Consider the following 19,686-nt stretch of genomic DNA (forward strand, 5'->3'; position numbering starts at 1 on the left):
GACAGCACAAGAGTTAATGGGCACAAACTTGAACATAAGAAGTTCCACCTAAAAATGAGAAGGAACTTCTTTCCTTTGAGGGTGGCAGAGCCCTGGAAGAGGCTGCCCAGAGAGGCTGTGGAGTCTCCATCTCCGGAGATGTTCAAAACCCGCCTGGACGCGTTCCTGTGCCACCTGCTCTGGGTGACCCTGCTCTGGCAGGGGGTTGGAACAGATGATCTCCAGAGGTCCCTTCCGACCCCTGCCAGTCTATGATTCTGTGTACGTCTGCCTTGCTCGTTCACATTCCTCCTTCGTATGCCATAGTCCATTGCAAGGACAGCACTGGCTGAGCTGGGTTACTTTTCTCTCTCCTTTCTATTTATGTGTGTGCTTCAGTTGCTGTTGGTCCTTGTATACTCTCTCTGTATTTTTATATATGTGTGTATATAAATATATATATATGCACATATACAAGCTCTCTTTGCTCCTGCCATGTTGTCCCTTTCTCCTAGCAGAAAGCAAATGCAAGAAACTGTCATTCTCCTCTTGTTCCTGGAGTTTAGCTGTGTCACAGTGCTTATTTAGGATCATTTCAGTAGATATTGGGGCTCGGGCCCTTAAACCTAAATTGCTTCCAGGAACGTAATTTCAAAGCTAACAGCATGGAAAAATATCGTCGCTTGTTTGCTTCCTGACAGCTGTGTAGCTGGTGCTACAATGCAGAGCAGTGGGGATTTTTGCCCGGGTACTTCTGCGTGTGAAGTACTCCAGGGCTGGTGCAAAACCTTCTCAGAAGGCTCAGGGCATTGGGTTTTGAGTCACACTCTCAGTTTAGGTTTTGGCTCTTAATCTGCATTTTTACAGGCGGGAAATATAATCTCTCTGCTGATGTTCAATACATGCAGTGATGTGAAATAAGTCCATAGGTATGAAACATTCCGGGTCAGGTTGGACGGGGCTCTGAGCAACCTGATCTAGTTGAATATGTCCCCGCTCATGGCGGGGGCTTGGACTAGATCGCCTTTAAAAATCCCTTCCAACCCAAACCGTTCTGTGATTCTAAAGCAGGTTTTCCATGAACTCCTACTGCAGAGGGCAGCGTCCCTGTGGAAACACGGGTCCCTGTGCGGGAACACCTCCCCGTGTGGCTCGGACACAGCACCCCTGCAAAAGTCTCAATGCCAAGCATGCCAAATGTTAGAGTTCAAATGAGAATGGTGAAAAGCTTGGACATGTGCCTGAAAACTAACAAGTCAAGCACTTTAGTTTATCTCACCGTGGTATCTGTGCACCGGTGCCTTCCTGGGCGCCCAAAGTTGGCCTTGCTTCAGTCTAGTAGGCATCAGTACAGAAGATGTTGCTGGAAGCTGAAGTCAGACATGGGAGATATTCACCAGGGGAGATGATGAACCATTATTGTGAATATGCTGAATTCTCCAATATGGGAAGCTTTGGGTTTTTTTTTTTTTTTTTTACAAAAATCATTAACTACAAGTATATATGTTATACCAATCTGACCAGTCTCAATGCTGTAGGAGAAGCAGGACCTGGGATCACCAGACCAAAATCCAACTGTTTACCATGAGAGGTAGAAGCATCAGGGCCAATAGGTGTTAAACTTGGGTTGCTGTTCACCCCTGCTCTAATATAATTTATTAGTCCTTCTGCTGGCAGGAGGCAGCCAAGCATGGTTCGTCTCGAAGCAGAGCTTGATCTCCGGGTGGCCCATTAGGTTGGTGATGGTGGAGGGCGGTTTGATGTCAGAGGGGGCTCAGAAATAAAGTTCAGGGCAGGCTGGTTCTCTGGTTCCTTCAGGTTACGCGTGGACCTGAGCGCTTGCATCTTGCTCACCTTCTTGGGATGGAGGCCACTGGTGCGGCTGTGATGGAGTCACCCATGGACAATTAATACAGAGGATACCTGGGGAGGAAACGCGTGTAGCGCATTTTGGAGAAGATTTTTTTTGCGTGTGTGCTTACAGCTACTTCCAGCTGTGTTCAGATAAGGTATAGCAAGCAGCAAGTCCTGCAGGAAATAACTAGATCAACTCTGACAGCCTGACAGTAAATCCATGGCACAGACAGGTAAGGGGTATTAATATTTCTTGGGTTTGGTCTGGATCCCTGTAACTCTGAGAGCTTTTCTATTTTTACGTCAGCTTAAGAGAAAGTTTTTTTTTTTTTTATTTGGTGTTATCTGGGCAAGTTCAGCTGCAATTATTTTACTTTTACCCTTTCCCAGGCACACGTATATAGACTTGCACTCTTGTTTCTTGGCAGCTTGTAACAATGGCGCTGATCCTCCTTGGCACGGAGATCTTCTAGACTAATTCTCTTAGCAAAGAAATTCTTGTTGGCGATAATTTTGTCGCTGATGCAAGAAAGGAGGTGAAAAAATAGCTGGGTGAAGAAACTTTGGCCAAAAGTTGACTTTCTCTCTTGAGTAGTTTGTGTGCTGCAAAGCCTTAGTTCTTCTTCAAGATATAAGGATCCTTGGGAGGAGGAGGAGGGTGGTGTTATGAGAGGTAGGCAATGCTACCGGGGTGACTCAGAGATTTGGCGCGAATTAAAAGAGAGAAGTAAACCCACTCAGCCCACGCGTGGGTAAGCAGACTCACAGGTACCCCTTAAAATCCCATGTCATAATTTGGAGGGGTTTTGTAGGACTGGTAGCATTCCCAGTCTGTGAAAGAACCACAAAAGGCTTTCTTTGGTTCCTTCCTAACAGCAGGTCTTGGAAATTCAGCCCTTACCTGTGCCATAAACTTTCTGGGGATGATTAGTGTTTGAAAGGGCGAAAAGCTGAAGAGAGCGCGCATCTTTGTGCGGGACTGCAAAAACGAAGCTTGCTTTTTCGCTTTCTTTTTTTTTTTTTTTTTTTTTCATTTTAAAAGGAAAGAAAAACCCAGCAGTTCTGCAGCTGCTCTCAGCTCTCCATCCTCCCTGATCTCTCCTAGAGCAGGACTAACGCACGGGATTTTCAGCCATGGTCGATCGAGGGCTGATGCATTGTGCTGAACGCCCAGAGCTGAAGGAAAAGCTGCCGCATGTTTGGTGTGCTTCACTTCCAAGGTGCCGTGCAAGGACGTGATTGGTTTGTAATGGCTGAGACGGTGCCATGCACTGAAAAAGGACCCCATCTTTAGCCCAGACTTTTGGCAAGATGTTTGACCTTCCCTCTTTGAGGGCCTGTCTGCAAAGAGCTGTTAATTATGTTTTCTGGGATTTAGAGATGAAAGGAGCTGTCTCGCGCCGGGTCCTCCAGCTGGGAGATGTTTGTAAAGTATTTGTAGGGTTTTTGACTTTCTCTGTAGAACATGTTCGATGGCTGTGGCTGGCTGTGATCAGAGCTGTTACTGCAATCTGCCTGCCTCGAATCGGTGATGGGACCTCACCCTGTCCATGAGGAAAAGGAAGAAGGGAGCCAATCTGTATAGCAATAGCAGAAGCCCTCTGGTGGGTTGCAGAACAGCGTGAAGGTGTGTGCGAACAGTGTCTGGGCAGCAGGTGGCCACAGTATGACAATCTCTTCATTAGCACTTCTGCATCTCCTGGATTCAGAAAAGCCAGGACCACCCTTGCGTTTTCTTGGGTGGGATTCATCCCTGCGCATGGTGACACCTTGTCTTAGCAGTCAGCCATCAACCCTGGCAGAGGCGTGGGGTGGGTCGCTGGGGTGTGGACACCTACAGCACACATTTGGTTGAGATGAGCCCCACCTGGGCAGCCCTGTGTGTTACAGGGCAGCAGCATCTGGGGCTGCAGGAGGAGCAGGACTTACAGCTTGGTAGCTGAGCTGCTGATCTGAAGGACCTGCCTTTGCATCAAAGTGTTCATCTGCAAGGCTTTCCCTGACAGTGGGTGAGCTGGAGCCGTGACCTTCTGTCTGACTGCCTGACTTCGTCACCAGGAAACATTCCAGGCCAAGCTGGATGGGGCTCTGAGCAACCTGGTCTAGTTGAAGACGTCCCTGCTCGTGGCAGGGGGGTTGGACTGGATGGCCTTGAAAGGTCCCTTCCAACCCAAACCATTCTCTGATTCCATGACCACGTGCCCGTGGTGGGGACAAGTCCACCGGTGAGGCAAGTGCTGCTATATTGTAACTGGTGTAAATAATTGCTGGATCAGGCCCCAGGAATGGTGAAGTGCCACCAAGATGGACAATACTGATAAGTCAATGCCAGGATGATGAGCCCTGGATCATCTATGAAGTATTTATTTTGTGACATGTCACTGTAACGTCACTTGCTCACAATGTGATTATTTTGGAGGATGCAGGGTTGCAAGGGACCACGTGTATCACCAAGTCTAGTCTCAGATTAACCCATGGAGCACTTAATCCATGAAGGCCCCAAGCCCCTGACAGATCCATCTGTGGGTTTGTGCCCACTACTGGTTTTGGGGGAGCTGTTTGAGAACCTCCCTGCTCTGATGTTGGGAGACTTAAAATTGCTCATGATCAGCTTGTTCGGGAGCCACCACTGCCTCGATAGTTCTTTAGTTGTTTGTGAAGAGCACGTATTAGCCCCGAGCCCTCTTCCCTACCTGCAGGTGGCTACACACAGCAAGGAACACGTGAAGACAGTAAACTTTGGGTTTTTGGAGCATGTTGTTGGTGGTGACTCAGTGATTACCGGAGCAGGGCAGGTAACGGAGTCAGGGGGTGCTCCCAGCTCGGCTGTGGTGACCTGCTCGGTGATCGTGGCCGTGCTCCTGCCCTCTTCCTATTAGCTCTGCGTCTCTCCTGTTTGCACAGAGCCTTTGGGGCTCTCCACCTCCATGTGGTTATTGCAGCGTTCAGCACAGCAGGGACCCAGTCTCAGCTGGGAACGCTAATGTCGCTCCAGAGCAAATAAAAAATAACAAATAAAACCAATTTCCGCCCTCCCCCGCCATTATCTGGGAACAGAGTATGCAGAGGCTTCTCCCGTGATGATTGCATTGCTAACAACTGCCTTAAAATGTAAAACAACCTTTCCAGCGCAGGAAGGGGTTTAAGGTATAACACACAGGTGTGTCTGGGCGTCGCTGCTGGGAAATTTCTCCCCACGGATGCGCGGGGATGCTGTTGGGCCACCTAACCTGTCCGTCCCCCAGGGACGGAGGCAGCGTGGGGATGCTGAGCGATATTTTTGACTTCGAGGAGGCTGTGGGTATGCAGGAGAGGAAACCAATGACCGTTGCAGAGCCAATTTGGCAGCATCTGAAGAGCCGAGCGTTCGAGCCCTTCTGGGTTTATTGAATCAGATCCTTATCTTCGAGCGAGGGAGGCGAGGGCAGCTTACAGAGTTGGCACGTTTGCTGCAAATGTCCCCAAATTCAACAACAAGCTGTCTGCTGCGGGCCTTAATCACTGCTGCTCTTCTGGTCTCTGATACGTGGATCTGATATAGAAGTCCTCCCGGAAGCTTAAGTCTGTTGGAGGACATGCATCGGGGTCTGCGTATTTACTGTCATTACAACAATTATGGGTCTGAACTCGGCAAACACTTACTCCTGCTATCTAATGTCAACAGTGGCACCGGTTTCGCTAAATTCTCATAGGGATCATCCTGTTTGCCTTAAATATTAAGCGTACTTTGATTCGGTAACCTGTGTATAGGTTTAAATAAAAAAAAAATTAAAAATGGTGTTCTTTAGTTGCGTAACTTTTAAGTAAACAGAGCTGTAGAAACATCTGTCAGCCTTGATTTTTAATTTACTGTATAATAGCTTGCATCATAATAAATGATGTTGTGTGATTTGGATGTAATTTTGAATTTGTCAGGAAGCTCGCAGCCAAATCACTGAAGTTAATGGTAGTTCTGCAATCAGCTTCACTATGTGTCAAATCGGAGGAACCATTATTGAATTTTAAATGGCTGAATTACTGTGGTGTTTGGATTAAATCTTAATGCCATTTTGGATCGCGGTAATGTTTTCCCTTGGAGGTGTGTACGGGGTAGGGTTTCTGTTCCTGAATACAAAAACCGAACGGGGTTTCAGTGAAATTGCTTGAGTTCCAATTGTAAAGGGGTTAGATGTATCCAAAAGTAATTTCAAACCTGTCCTAAATGAAAGAATATATTTCCCCCGTTGGATTCAGTGTTACAGTGCAGTCCTATTTATGAATTTAGGATAACTTAACGGCGCGCTGTAATGGTGTTAATTACCAAAAATAACGTGCTGACGTGGCTGATCTTTAAGGGGATGGGGGGGAAAAAAGTGTTTACATTTCTCTAGGGGTGGGAAAGGAGTGGGAACTGCCCTGTAATTGTGTGTGTTGAGGCAGTCTCCCTTCCACTGACCGCTGTGGGGTGTGCTGAGAGCATCGTCTTGGACTCCTCAGGGTGGACTGGGAACCAGTAGATGGGTATATTTATACTGTTCTACCTTCTAAAATTGGGGGGTGGTGGTGGTGGTGGTGTGGCTTTTTTCTTCTCCCCCAGAGCCTCAAGTCTTTTTAAAGAATCGTGGCGTCCTAGGCTGATTGTCCTGGTGTCGTCTCTTGCCATTTCTAATTTTGTATTTTAAAATAATTAAATAAAACTAAAAAAAAAAATAAAAAAAAAAAAAAATCATATAAATCTCTTCCCATAAAGCACTTCTGGAGCTGAGACCGCCATGCCTTGCTAAGTCAAAACGCGCCTCCTCGCTCTGGCCAGGTGCCTCCCTGTGCTGAATTTTGGTGCTTTGGAGTTACCTGGAGCTCCCTGGAAAGGAAAAACGACGGCAGCCCAAGGAAACACTCAACCCTCGTGCTGAGGGAAGGAGTGAGACTGGGCTCCTCTGCTCACGTCTCTGGCCCTGCTGTGCTAAATCAGCTTGGGCAAGTGCTGTAATAAAAACAAATACCTTATCTCTCCGAGCCCCAAACCCCAAATTACCTGTTTGGAGGGTGGCTGAGCTTTCTGGCTTGACTGCTTGCTGTAGGGGTTGATTTGTGTTTCTCTGATGTGTTTGGAAGAAAACCAGACACACACAACAAAATGACTAAGTTTGATTGTTTCCATCACTTTTTATGTAGATGATGGCAAGAAAGTCATTTTTTTTCTATTGTTGCCCCAAACACAGTCCAGATGGGATATCTCTTGGCAGGGACAACTGACCCAGCCTCTGTGTGTGTTAAACGCTGCAAACTAGTCTGGGGATTTAAAAGAAAATTTGTAGCTCTTGGTTAAATCAGCGTTTCACGGGCATCAACATCTTTTACAGGAATGCTATTTGAATTTTTCTTTGCTCATGATTTCCCATGGCAAATTGCTGGCTGGTGGGTTTTTCTTTTTATTTCTCTCTCAAATAATTGACTTGCCCGGCGTGGTGTCTAGCCCAGCAAAGCTCTCACCTGCAGGAGAGCACTGGCCCACGGCATCACTGGTGAGCCGGGAGACTTCTCCCATCTCCCTCGGGTGGTGTGTGACAGCAATGGATATAATGGACTCATTTGGAGAGTTTAGTACTGGCTCGGTGTATCTGGTTTCTCTAGCGACACTCTGACGTTCATGCTTGACTTCCCCACCTCTCAGATAATAAATGAAAGAGGTTTCACCTTGATGGCAGCACTGGCTTTTGGCCCTTTATCTTTCTTAACATTGTGTACTTGAGAAATTAAATTACCTAGTTTCCTGGCTAGCTCCCTAATGAATGCCATTAATTAATATGTTTTTCAAAGGAGGAGGTGTTTTTAGTTTTAATCCATGGGAGAATCTCTTTCCTTGGCCACCCATGAGCAGGGTGTTTGCACACATGGGAGCAGGTCGGTCCCTCTGCGGTTGGCTCTGCCCCGCTACGTCCCGTTGGCTTGTGCACAGGGCTCCGTTCCCCAGGGAAATGCCGACTTCACCTTAGTGTTTCCCATAGCCATCCTTAAAATCCTCTTTTTGTGCATCTTAGGCTGATGCTGCTACACAGTGCAGTCACCATATGCTCTTAGGTCTTCCTCAAGCCTTTAAGAGAGAAGGCTAAGTTCAGGTGAAACCATTTGCAGGCTTGTCCACCTCAAGCATGCCTTTTGGCTTGTAACTTGTTTTATAGCACTTTTCAGGGGACTATCTAGTCCCAGGAGCAGTCAGGTTAATGAAAAGGATGATTATCTCTGCAGGTGGTGGACCAAAGTAGAAAAGATGTGCTGCTCATGATGCAGCTAGAAGATGTCTGGAAATGCAGCCTGGTCCTTTGGTAGGAATTAGCAGGAGAGCGTGGATCTGACGCCCTCCTTCCCTTTTTTTCCTCTTTAAATCTCTTCTCTCCGGTGGAATTGTCAGCTCTGCGTACAGATGGATATGGGGTTGTAAACCCACGCTGGGGAGAGGTGTGAAATGCATGCGCCTTGGAGATCAGGGATGGCTTTGATGGTTCTTCTGGGTGGAGAAAAAGGCCCTGAGCTAGGGATGAAGAATATCAGGGCTAGGATGGTTGCAGTGTCCATCTGTCTCTTTCCATCTGTCTCATCTTGCTAAAGATGGTAATGGGTGAGAAGGGGGAAGATTGGGGTGTTGGGGATGTTGGGTTGGGATGGTGCCTGGCCTCCACCGCAGACAGTAGGTTCAACAGGATGGTATGGAATGACTTGATATGGGCTTAAATTCCTGCTTCTGTGCCTTGGCTGAGTAGGACCTGGGGCTGCAGCTGGTTTCTTGGGCCGTGGGTGCTGGGAGCTGGGCAGGAGTGAGCAAAGTTGTGCTTGGGCTCTGCAGAGAGAGGCAGCCACAGCAACGCAGGCGGCGGTGACATGCTGTGTGTCACTGGGATAGGAGCAAAGCTCTCGGGTTTACTTCGATCTCCTCTGATTCAGGTGACGCTTCAAGCGTCGATTGCTCCCACTGACTTCGGTGTTTCTATTCATGCTTTAAACCTCGCCGTGCTCCATGCCTTGCAAAACTGAACACTTTTGGTTCTTTACCCTTGCTGCAGTGCTTGAAGATAGCTCCTTGTCTCCTCGTGTCCCTGCCACTTAGCCACTTGCGCTGCTGCCTCTCGTTGTGATCTGTGGTGTTCTTCATGGGCGGGGAGAGAACCTTTGTGTCCTTTGAAATACTCAGAGCTGATGTGAGTCACAGTCTCTTTAAGAAACTCTGGATTTTGTAGCCTTCTGGCAGAACAGATATGTCAGAAAGTTTCAGGATGCAAGGAGGTAGGTTGATCCCACCTTGGGGAAACTTAAAATAGCTCCTGCACAAGACGATGAAGGAGCCTCACCATCTTAGGGGGTGCTCAGCACTTGGTACAGAAGTGGCCGGTGCTCTGAATCCCTCTTCCCGCTTTCGGTGGTTGGGTTAATGTATATTATGATCAAAAGGAATAGATGAATTACAGTCTCGGGGCTGAATCTCTCATTCTCTTGTAATCCGCAGGTCTTGAGTTGTTAGTCTTTAAGGAAAAAGTCTCTGAAATAAGGAAGCCACGTGCAATACTAGTAATTGTAGCTAATGCCTTAGTTAGGGCTGTCTGCACAGCTGCTTTAAATAGAAATAAAGTCCTTTAAGTTGTTTAGCTGATAGTCTAGTCCCTTATGTGTTGGAGTTTATCTATGTACACTTGAAATTCTTGATCTCTGTGGGTTTTACTTTCTTATCACTTTGCTAAAGGGCAGTGGGAGAAGCAGGTGAAAATGCAATAAGCTCCTTTCCCATTTTTCTCATGTTGCAATACTCCCTTGAACAAGGCCTGGACTGCGTTCTTCCCAAACCCATGTTGCACAACTCCTTTGGTGACAGAGTTTGACTTCTCAGCTTCGCATACGCAAAAAAAAAAAAAAGCTGCAAATAGAGATAATTTTTTGAGCTTGTACTTGCTGAGTACATGTAGGCTCAGCTTGACTTTCTAAGGACACATCATCACAGCCATAATCACAGCTCAATCTATATTTAATTGTTGCTAATTGATTCTTAGCAGTGCTTAATCCTTGTGAGTTATTAAATTAATAAAAAAAAAGAGCACGTCTTTCTCCAGCCTTACACGCTTGTTCTTGCAAGGGCTCTGTTTTATACTAGCAGCATTAAGATGCTGTTTCTTCTCAGGCTCGTGGCTTTTAAAACAACGCATGGCTGTGATTAAACCTTAATGGATTACTGCATATATAACTCGCCAGCTGTGGGTATCTGAAGCAGTTCCTAAATGTCTGACAAGAGCCCCAAAATCAGAGGTACCACAGCCCCAAGGAAAAGTAGGTAAGGACATGGCACTCTCCCCACACCTCCTTATTTCAATCAGAAGTGTCATCAGGGTAAAAAAGCTCTGGAAAATGTTTGGGTGTCGAATCCACATTGAGTTCTGTGCTCCTGCAGTTCCTCTGGCCCCTGAAGGTGGGTAGGGAATGTTCGGGGCCCGCTCGGCCGCGTCCCAGGAGGTGCCAGCAGGGATGCTGCAGGTGGGGTCTGTGCTCTGCCTTAGGGATTTGTGTGACGACTCCACATCTTGACATGGATTTAAGACCCCCAGCTTCAACCATCTGTTCTCGTAAGAGCTTGTATGTACGGGTTTTTTTTCTGGGCAAATTCTGTTGAGAGCCCTCGTGCTTTTTTCCTATTCTCAAGCTTTTTTTTTTTTTTTTTTTTTTTTTACGACCTTGAGTACGGCAGTTTCCCCAGTCCTGAGTCTGAGCTGGCTGCAGGAGCTGCTGTTCCGAGGCTTTTGAGGGCTCGGGGTCTACCAGCGTGTCCCTGCTGGCGGATGCCTGCAGCTCCCAGGGACCAAGAACTGCTGCCCCTTCTCCTCACGGGACCACTCAGCATCTCTCGCTGCATTTTGCATATTTCGAAATATTTCCCTTGGCTAAACCCCATTTTACCAGCAGAGGCCGTCATGCCCATACGCTTGAAGGCAGCGAGCTCCCACTGAAGCCCACGGACATATTAAAACCTTTCCAGCCTGTCTTTTGAGATGGATTGGGCTCCGTACCCCAGCATCCCCAACCGCCTCTCGCTGAGCTGTTTGGGCTGATGGGGTTGTAATGCAGATGCAGATTTTTTGTTATTTGAGTTAATAAATAAATAAAGAGTAACGAGTAGCCGACTGGGGCTGGAAGAAAAAGCAAAGCTCGTAGTAGGCACCGTGAGGTCTGATTAAATCTTTAATGACTGGTGCCGCACCACCGGCAAGCGGCTCCCCCGGCACCTCCTCGGCCCAGCCTGGAGCGGTCTTGTGTGGTTCCTCGTGTACGTGGGAGAGAAATGAAATAGCTCCATTAAAGGAATCCTTTGGTATTTATTTCTGTGGCGTTAAATACAGTTATTTTCTGAAGGTGATGGACTATGTGTATCCATGTATTAGAAGTACGCGGCGTGCTGGGCTGCAGGGAGTATTTTCAAGAAGCTATCCAGAGATGGGGGTAGACCCTGCCTTGCTGCCAAGTATGTGCACAGGAAAAATATGTGAAATCCTGCAGTACTAAAGCAGAGGCTGAGCCCCTGGGGCTGGGAGGTGCCCTGGGCAGAGCATCGCGTGCTTCAAAGCCCCCTGAAGCTCGGCTACCTGTGGTAATTCAGCTAGAATTCAAGGATTCCCTTTTTTTTTTTTTTTTTTTTTCTTCTTTCTGGATTGCACCCCAACCTGAACCCCAGAAGAGCAGTAAGGGAGGCAGACTAAACCAGCTGGTTCATAAAACATCTGGAAAACTGCTTCGCCTATATCTGACCTATGTCTTGCTGTCTGTCCTTCACAGCCAGTTTCTTTACCCTCATCTCCGTGGGTTATGTTGGTCACCAAAAGAGCATCTAAATGCAGACACCAACTTTTTTTTAAAATTACCCCCAGACGGTGCAAAGAGGATGACAGATTCCTCTAAGCATAAGTGCAGAGCAGCGTGTATTGAAAAATAACCTCTCCCGAAACAAGAGGCTTTGCTGCATCTGCCTTGGGAAGGAGACTAGAACAAATGTTTCTCTGGGATGCGTCAGCTGTGTTGCTTGGCGCCTGGGTACAGGACATCTGGATTTTATGGTAATAGGTGCAAAATAGGAACCAAATAGAAGGGAATGAACTAAAGAAAAGATGTCTTCATGCCTTGCCTAATATTGACCTAAAAATTATTATTAATAATAATCTCACTATCTCAGCCCAAGAAGGACATGGACCTGTTGGACTGGGGCCAGAGGAGGCCCCGGAGATGCTGGGAGGGCTGGAGCCCCTCTGCTGGGAGGACAGGCTGAGAGAGCTGGGGGGGTTCAGCCTGGAGAAGAGAAGGCCCCGGGGAGACCTTCCAGCCCCTTCCAGTCCCTCAAGGGGCTCCAGGAAAGCTGGGGAGGGACTCTGGATCAGGGAGGGGAGCCATGGGATGAGGGGGAACGGTTTTAAACTGAAGGAGGGGAGATTGAGATGAGATATTGGGAAGAAATTCTTTGCTGTGAGGGTGGTGAGCCCCTGGCCCAGGTTGCCCAGAGAAGCTGTGGCTGCCCCATCCCTGGAGGGGTTCAAGGCCAGGTTGGACAGGACTTTGAGCAAACTGGGCTGGTGGGAGGTGTCCCTGCCCAGGGCAGGGCGGTTGGAACTGGATGATCTTTAAGGTCCCTTCCAACCCAAACCATTCTGTGATTCTACCTAATCATAGAATCATAGGGTTGGAAGGGCCCTCTGGAGATCATCTAGTCCAACCCCTGCCAGAGCAGGGTCACCCAGAGCAGGTGGCACAGGAACGCGTCCAGGCGGGTTTGGAATGTCTCCAGAGACGGAGACTCCACCACTTCTCTGGGCAGCCTCTTCCAGGGCTCTGCCACCCTCAAAGGAAAGAAGTTCCTCCTCATGTTTAGGTGGAACTTCCTATGTTCAAGTTTGTGCCCGTTACCTCTTGTCCTGTTGCCGGGCATCACTGACAATAGCCTGGCCCCATCCTCCTGACACCCACCCTTTAAGTATTTATAAGTGTCGATAAAGTCCCCTCTCAGTCATCTTTTTTCCAGACTGAAAAGGCCCAAATCCCTCAGCCTTTCTTCATAAGAGAGGTGCTCCAGTTCACTCATCATCTTGGTAGCCCTTTGCTGTCCCCTCTCCAGCAGTTCCCTCTCCCTCTTGAGCCAGGGAGCCCAGAACTGGACGCAGTACTCCAGGTGCGGCCTCACCAAGGCAGAGTAGAGGGGGAGGATGACCTCCCTCGATCTGCTGGCCACACTCTTCTTGATGCATCCCAGGATGCAATAATGTGATAATTCCAGGTTAAGCACTGTACAGGTTTTAGCATCCCAGGAAAAAATGATTACAGGTGAGATGGGACCCCAAAGAGCCAAATTCTGACCTCTTGTACTCCACCAAATCTGTTATAATTCAAGAAGTCACCACGGACTCACAGTGCTCTGGTAGGTTCTGGCCCAAGCCTTTTTGGGAAGGAGGATTTGGGGGAATCTCTTGCTGAATGCAGGGTAAGAATATAAACCCATATAAATACTGTCGACAGTTTTAACTAATGGTTCTCACCAATAGCTTGGTTGCTTTCCCGGTAGTTCTTTATGCACCAATAAACCCCATTGTTCTTCTCCCAGCTGTTATTCACAAAAAGAACAAAAGCGAGCTGGAGCGTTCTCGGCACATTTCTTTTTAATTAAAACAGCAGACGAAGGAAGCGTGTGGAGCAACGTTTGAATGAGTCGTGGTAAATATCTCTTCTCCCCCATCATTTGAGCTCGTTTGATAGGGGTGATTTATTTCTGGCTTATACCCGAGGTCCAGCTCTGCTGCCCCAGCAGAAAGCGAAGCGCAAGGCTAGAGGTAGCTCAGAGGGGTGGTTCTCAACTACTGGAGTGTCCCACTGGTGCTTTTATGGCCTCAGATCTTTCTTCTCGACGCATGGCTTATTAATTGGGGTATTTCTCAAATGTGTCTGGGGCCAACGCATGGTCTCAGCCCTCACTGGGGCTGCACCAGGTTTCTCCCAGGGGTGCCCTGAGCATCCTAAAACTGAGTCTCACAGTGTGGGGGAGGAAAAGGCATTTCTTGTACCCCAACAGCTCTGCTGCCAAAGGCAGGTAACGTGCTACGGGTGTGGGGGTAAGGAGATATTAGGAAAACTATTTTAGGGCTAGAAGGGACCAATCTTGCACCCGGATGACTCGTCCTGGGTAGTCGTGATGCTGCCTTTTGGCCTCAGATGTCGATGCCGTCAGCATTTTGCTGCACCGAGCTGGAGCCGTTCGGAGCAGCAGCACTCAGGGAACTCAGTCTGATGAAGAGTTTACCTTGTGAAAGCATAACAAAGATGTGAGCTCTGCTTTTCTGAGAGGTCCCATGATTTTTCTTTTTCTGAAGGTGTGTTTTTGTCCTGTTATGTGGGATTTTTTTTAATTTTTTTTTAATTTTTTTTTTTTTTTGGTGGAAAGGGCTGGCTTTTCTGCTGCAAAAATCTAAATCCAGCTTTAAGCTGAAATGTCTGTGCCTGTGATTTCTGCTGTGGACTGATGGCTGTACCAGAGAGGGGAGAGGTAACAGTTATGAACGTAGTGCGCTGCAAAGCAGCATCTGTCTGAGAAAATGTGCTGCATCATCAAATATCTCTGCAGGATTCCCGAGCTCCTTGGGACCGGCAGCATCCACGTGTTTGGATGGTTCCCTTTGGATCAGTGTGCCCTTGGTGCTTGCTGAGCCAACCATCCCCTGCTTGCTCTCAGAAGTGCCATGCAGAAACGTGCCTTTCTGCCGCTTTCCAGAAAATTAAGACCTAAAAGTAAACGGGATTTCAGGCATCGTGCAGGTCCCGTGGTGCTGATGTCCCAGGAGTTTGGCAGGTGAGAGCTGTATCATGAGGAAGGGCAGTGATTTTTATTTTCTTTTTCTTTATGCTTTTAAGATTTTGGAAAAGCCATTCTTCTGTTTCATCCCAGACTTGTGCTTTAACCTACTTGGAAGCCGTCCCTGAATAATTCACTTTATGATGCTTAATAGAAAGATTTCCGTTCAGCATCAGAAGCCATAAAAATACAGTGCTTTTTAAAATATTATTATTCACATGAAATTGTTGGAGACTGGTGCCAAAAACCTGCTAAGGAGGGTGGGACAGACCCTCTCCAACCCTGAATCCTCTGGGCTTGGTGCTCCTCATCTGCTCCATGGGGCAATGCCACTGCCATCCTGCCATCCCTGGAGACATTCCAGGCCAGGTTGGATGGGGCACTGAGCAGCCTGGTCGAGTTGAAGATGTCCCTCCCCGTGGCAGGGGGGTCGGACTAGATGGCCTTTAAAGGTCCCTTCCAACCCAAACTATTCTATGATCTGTTCCTTGTGTTCCTGATAACCCACCACTGATGCCATCCTCCCCTGCCAGGCTGGCTGCTGGAAACCCCCAAATTTAGCTGGGAAGAGTTTTAGATCATGTGCATTAAGGACTTAGCACGGCTGAACCCTCTGATGTACCACACAATACTTACGGTATCATTAACTTGGGCAGCACACCCTCAAGCAAATCGCACTTAATTCATCATTCGAGGAAGTTGTGGGCTGAGTTATCCCTCAGGCAGGGCGGGCGGTAGCAGGAGGCTCTGTATCATCATCCTACCACCCTGCCATAAATTCAGCTCTCGCTTCTTCTGTTAGTGTGATTTAGTGCCAGGCTGACTGCCCTGCTTGGTTTACATACGCTTGAGTTACACCAGAGAAATTCGGTGTGGTTTTCCATATCGCAATTTTTAATTAAACTTCATTTTCTATGACAAAACCCATAACAGCACCTTTGAGTAAGAAGAAATCATTTTTCTTCTTTTTCTCTTCCCCTGTGCAGTCAGACTTTAAATCATCTGCTCCTGACCTCAGCTGAGTTTGACCTGGTCTCGTGGTGCTTGTCCTTCCCTTGCCCGCCGGAGCCTCTGCAGGGCTGTGTGCCCACCCAGGCTCAACAGTTGGGGTTGTACACATACGCCATCGTGGGGTTTGGACCATGGCTGTGCTGGTGGCTCAGGTGGGAGCAGAGAGGTTGAAGGACCCTCAGCCCCGTCCTATGTCCCACTGGCATATCTACCTCGGGGCATGGGAATGAAACCCCTGTTGCAGGTACTAGATGCTAGGTGAGCCCCATGCTGACATCCCTGGGCACAAGCGGGGTGCTGGGCATGCTTCATGCTGTGCTGTCCTTCCAACCATGATGTTACATATTTATTTTTCCCATCCTCCACCTATCTCACCTCAGTATTTGCCCATGAGAGCTGCCCGATGGGTGTATTTGTGCTTGTGCTCAGTTATTAATATAAGGTTTATTTCTGTTTCATTGGCCAAGATGGGCTGTTATAAAGGCACCTTGTGCAAAGCGTGTTCAGTATCATCTTCTGACTGTTGTATTTATTTATTGAGCATTGATTTTTCATTTGGTTCAAAGTGCAGCGCAATAATTGGGGGACGGAGGAGCTGGATGCAGGAATGCGTTGCTGATGCTGAAGGTCTCCAGGCAGAGATCCTGAAGGTGTTTGCTTCTCTGGTCACTGGCTTGGCTGGTCAAAAAAAAAAAAAAATCCATGTAAAGTTGAGACCTTTGTTATCAGTAAGGTGATCCTGACACCATGAATAATGGAGAGGAAATGCAGACCAGTGCGATATGGTTGCTTGGTGGGTCTCCTTTTTCACCTGCCCATCTGTCTTATAACCACATGACTGCATAGCACTAAGTAATTTTTCATGAGGTTTCTGAAGCTGGTACATGTTATGAGGAGGAGAAATGCCTCTGTTTTATCCTGTCCTCAGCTGGCATGTGAAGGACAAGAAGCGACTTGACCATGTGCCCTCATCTGACTGATTTTCCAGGGAGCTAGAACCTTGATTGGCATGTCCCGATACTGTAGACCCAGATTGTCAACTGACCCTGAGCGGAGGCTGAGGTGGCACTGAAAAAAAGAGAAAGTTCTCAGCACGGACCAATGAATAAATAATAATAACGAAAAGGAGAAAACCCAAAGACCAGGAGAGACAGAAGAGAGAGGAAGGTGCCTCAGTCAAGGAGGTGAAGGAAGAGTCAGAAGGAGGTGAGCTGTTGGCACCTGTGGACTGGGAAGGACAAGGGACTCCAGGACATACCTACGCTGAGCCGGTGGGGAGGAAGGACACTGTGAAACGAGGTCAGCCTCAGGCAGGGAGAGGGGAGGACTAAAGGACTTCGGCACTTGGAGAAGGATCCAGGGTTGGTGGCAGAAGTCAGATAAAGGCAATCATTGTGTTGTTAAAAGTGTAGGGGTGAAAAACAATGACATGAAAGAAAAGACCGAAAAGAACAAAGTAGAAGAGGAGGAAGAGGAGAAGGAGGAAGAGGAGGTAGTGGAAGAGGTAGTTGAGGAGGTAGCTGAGGAAGACGGGGAAGATGAAAGCCAGAAGAGAAAAAGCAAAAAGAAATCAAAGTCCGAGGACTTAGAGAATGATGGAGACGTAAAGAAAAAGAAAAAGAAAAAAACCAAGCGAAGAGAGTATAGCAGTGAGGATGAGGACGACTATGAGCGCAGAAAAAAAAAGAAGAAAAAAGGCAAAAAAGGCAAAGAAAAGAAGAAGAAGAAAGGTGACAAGTCCAAGAAAGGAAAGACGGACGATAATTTTTTGGAGATGTACGAACAGGAGCTTCGGGACTATCATTCGGACTCCTCCAATGCGACAGAAGATGAGTACAACAAAAAAAAAGGTCAGCTCCATCGTTTCTCATCTCCCCTCCTGGGCAGGCAGTTACGCTGCTGGGCCTGCGGATGCCCGTCTGGGGATCCTTCCTGGGGGTGTAGGTGCTCTGTCTTTCCTATGTGGGGAATATTTCTAATTAAATAAGGATTTTTACTATGTGAGGTGGCACTGACAGACTGCTTCTGTACGAGCTTTCCAGTTTATGAAGTTGCTTTGCCGTGTGCATGGTTCTGCTGTAATTACATTCTCCTAATTAATATCTGCGTTGTGGTGCTGTTCAGAAGCTGCAGTTGGCAGACTCCCCTTGTTGTAAGCAGGATAGGTAGCAAAGATGCGTGGTCCTGCTCGAGCGTAGGCAGCAGGAACGTGCCGGTGGCTTCAGCAATCGGATGGGCAGGCAGCGGACCATCTAGGATTGATGTAGAAGCAGGAGGTCCAGCACGCCACCTCTCTCTGGCCATTGTAAGTAACCAAATAGAGCCGGGGAAATATTGCTAGCCATCTCTGAACTTAATATTGTGTCGGTACAATAAATAGTCCACTCTCTCTGTTCGCACAGGGTGCTTTAGTTCAAAGCATTGTGAGTCGCACAGTGACTTAAAGTCTTAGGTGGTATCATTAGAAGGCCATGGTCTGGAGAATGATTGCAGCCATCAGCCTGGCAACGTCTAGACAGCTTGTGGAAAAAGGTTGTACTTTAGCATTTATCTGCTGGGTGGCAGTTAGTCATCCCCCCACCTCCCCAGCAAAACTGCAGCGCTGTGGCAGAGAGGTGAGGAAACTGCAAGGCGAACAGCGGAGACCCATGGTGTAGCTCCACGACTGAAAGAAAAAGCCCTCAATAGGTAGGAGGATGCTCCCAAGCACAGCGAGGTTATCTCCTTATCAGAGGGGTGGGCAGCAAAGAGGCAATGGACCACCGAGGGGTGACACCAGCGGCCCATTACCTGTGAAACTGGGTCTTGGCGTGACTGGGGTAAGACACTTAACCTCTCGGCACTGTGGTTTCCCCATCGGTTAATTAGAGTAAGAACACGTCTTGCATGTGGCAATTTGGAGAACTGAGCGTGCCTAAGGAACCTTGTAAAGCATCTCACGCTTGCGGTGTGGTTATAGGTTAACTATAACTGATGCCTTCTGTAATGGTGCCATATGGCTGTACCGGGAAAAGAAAAATGATCCAACTGCTCCGCAGGAGAAGCGGGGCCCTCCCATATATGCTGTATTTAGATCATGCACAAAACCTACTTCATTTGTGATGGCTCTTCTGGGGGAGGGAGGTTATCACCCCCTATACTATGTTTTTTTTTTTATAGTAGAGGAATAATAACTGTTGCACTTTTAAAGAGAGAATTTCCAGCAAACATTTATAATAATCTCTACGTGGTCTTCTGCTTAATTTCTCAAGAGTTTCTGCAAGAGAAGGTACTAGCTTGTGGTTGAAACACTGGGGAATGAATTAAGCCAGGACTTGATTCTTCTAGTCCCTGTCAGAAATAGAAAATCTTGGGTCTAAAACTCACAATGTTTACTACCATGATAGCACCAGGACCTCCAAGAAACCTGTCATGTGGCCGAAAGTCCCCAGGGCAAAACACTGGTTGTTCCCTTAGATCATGGATTCTCCTCTTTGATCTGTGGCTCAGTATTTTGCACCCTCAATTTCCATACATTTATGGAAGTGAGTGCACACGTATGTGAGAGAAGAAATGGTGGGCAAGCGAGAAGAGAAGGATGTGAGGTAGGACACATGCAACCAATGAGCCACGGAGGTTTTCCACCAGTGAAAACCTCTTACTGGGCCATTTGGCATCAAAAAGCAAAGGCTCAGGAGAAAACCCTGACTGCCATATCCTCTCGCTTGAGTTTCAGCTATTCCCTCTCCATCCACTGTGCTCTTCGTATTTTGATTCAAAACAGTAGATTTTTTTTGTGTGTGTGTAACTTAGTTGGAGGCCACTGCTGCTTTTATTCCAAAGGACCATTGAGTGAAGGGACTGTTGTTGGTCAGGCTTTTGAGAAACGTGTGACCTCTGCAAAAAGCCTCCCAGAAGCATTGGGCATGTCAGCTGCCTTCGGTAATGGTGAATATTCAGTAGAGAGACATTTCAGTCTGCAAGACGTGATTCCTTTTGTGGTAAAAAGAAAAGAGAGCCGC

The 19,686-nt window shown here is 47.6% G+C and overlaps 1 protein-coding gene across 1 annotated transcript in view; it reads left to right on the forward strand.

Moving 5' to 3' along the window:
- The first annotated feature begins 17,114 nt into the window (after nucleotides 1-17,114).
- LOC128902103 (lipoxygenase homology domain-containing protein 1-like) overlaps nucleotides 17,115-19,686 on the forward strand; it is a 153,412-nt gene continuing 150,840 nt past the window's right edge. The window contains exon 1 of the mRNA XM_054184480.1: nucleotides 17,115-17,535. Within this exon, the coding sequence (XP_054040455.1) occupies nucleotides 17,115-17,535 (421 nt within the window). The remainder of the gene's footprint in view (nucleotides 17,536-19,686) is intronic.

The sequence above is a fragment of the Rissa tridactyla genome, chromosome W (genome assembly GCF_028500815.1).
Source record: "Rissa tridactyla isolate bRisTri1 chromosome W, bRisTri1.patW.cur.20221130, whole genome shotgun sequence".
NCBI lineage: Eukaryota > Metazoa > Chordata > Aves > Charadriiformes > Laridae > Rissa > Rissa tridactyla.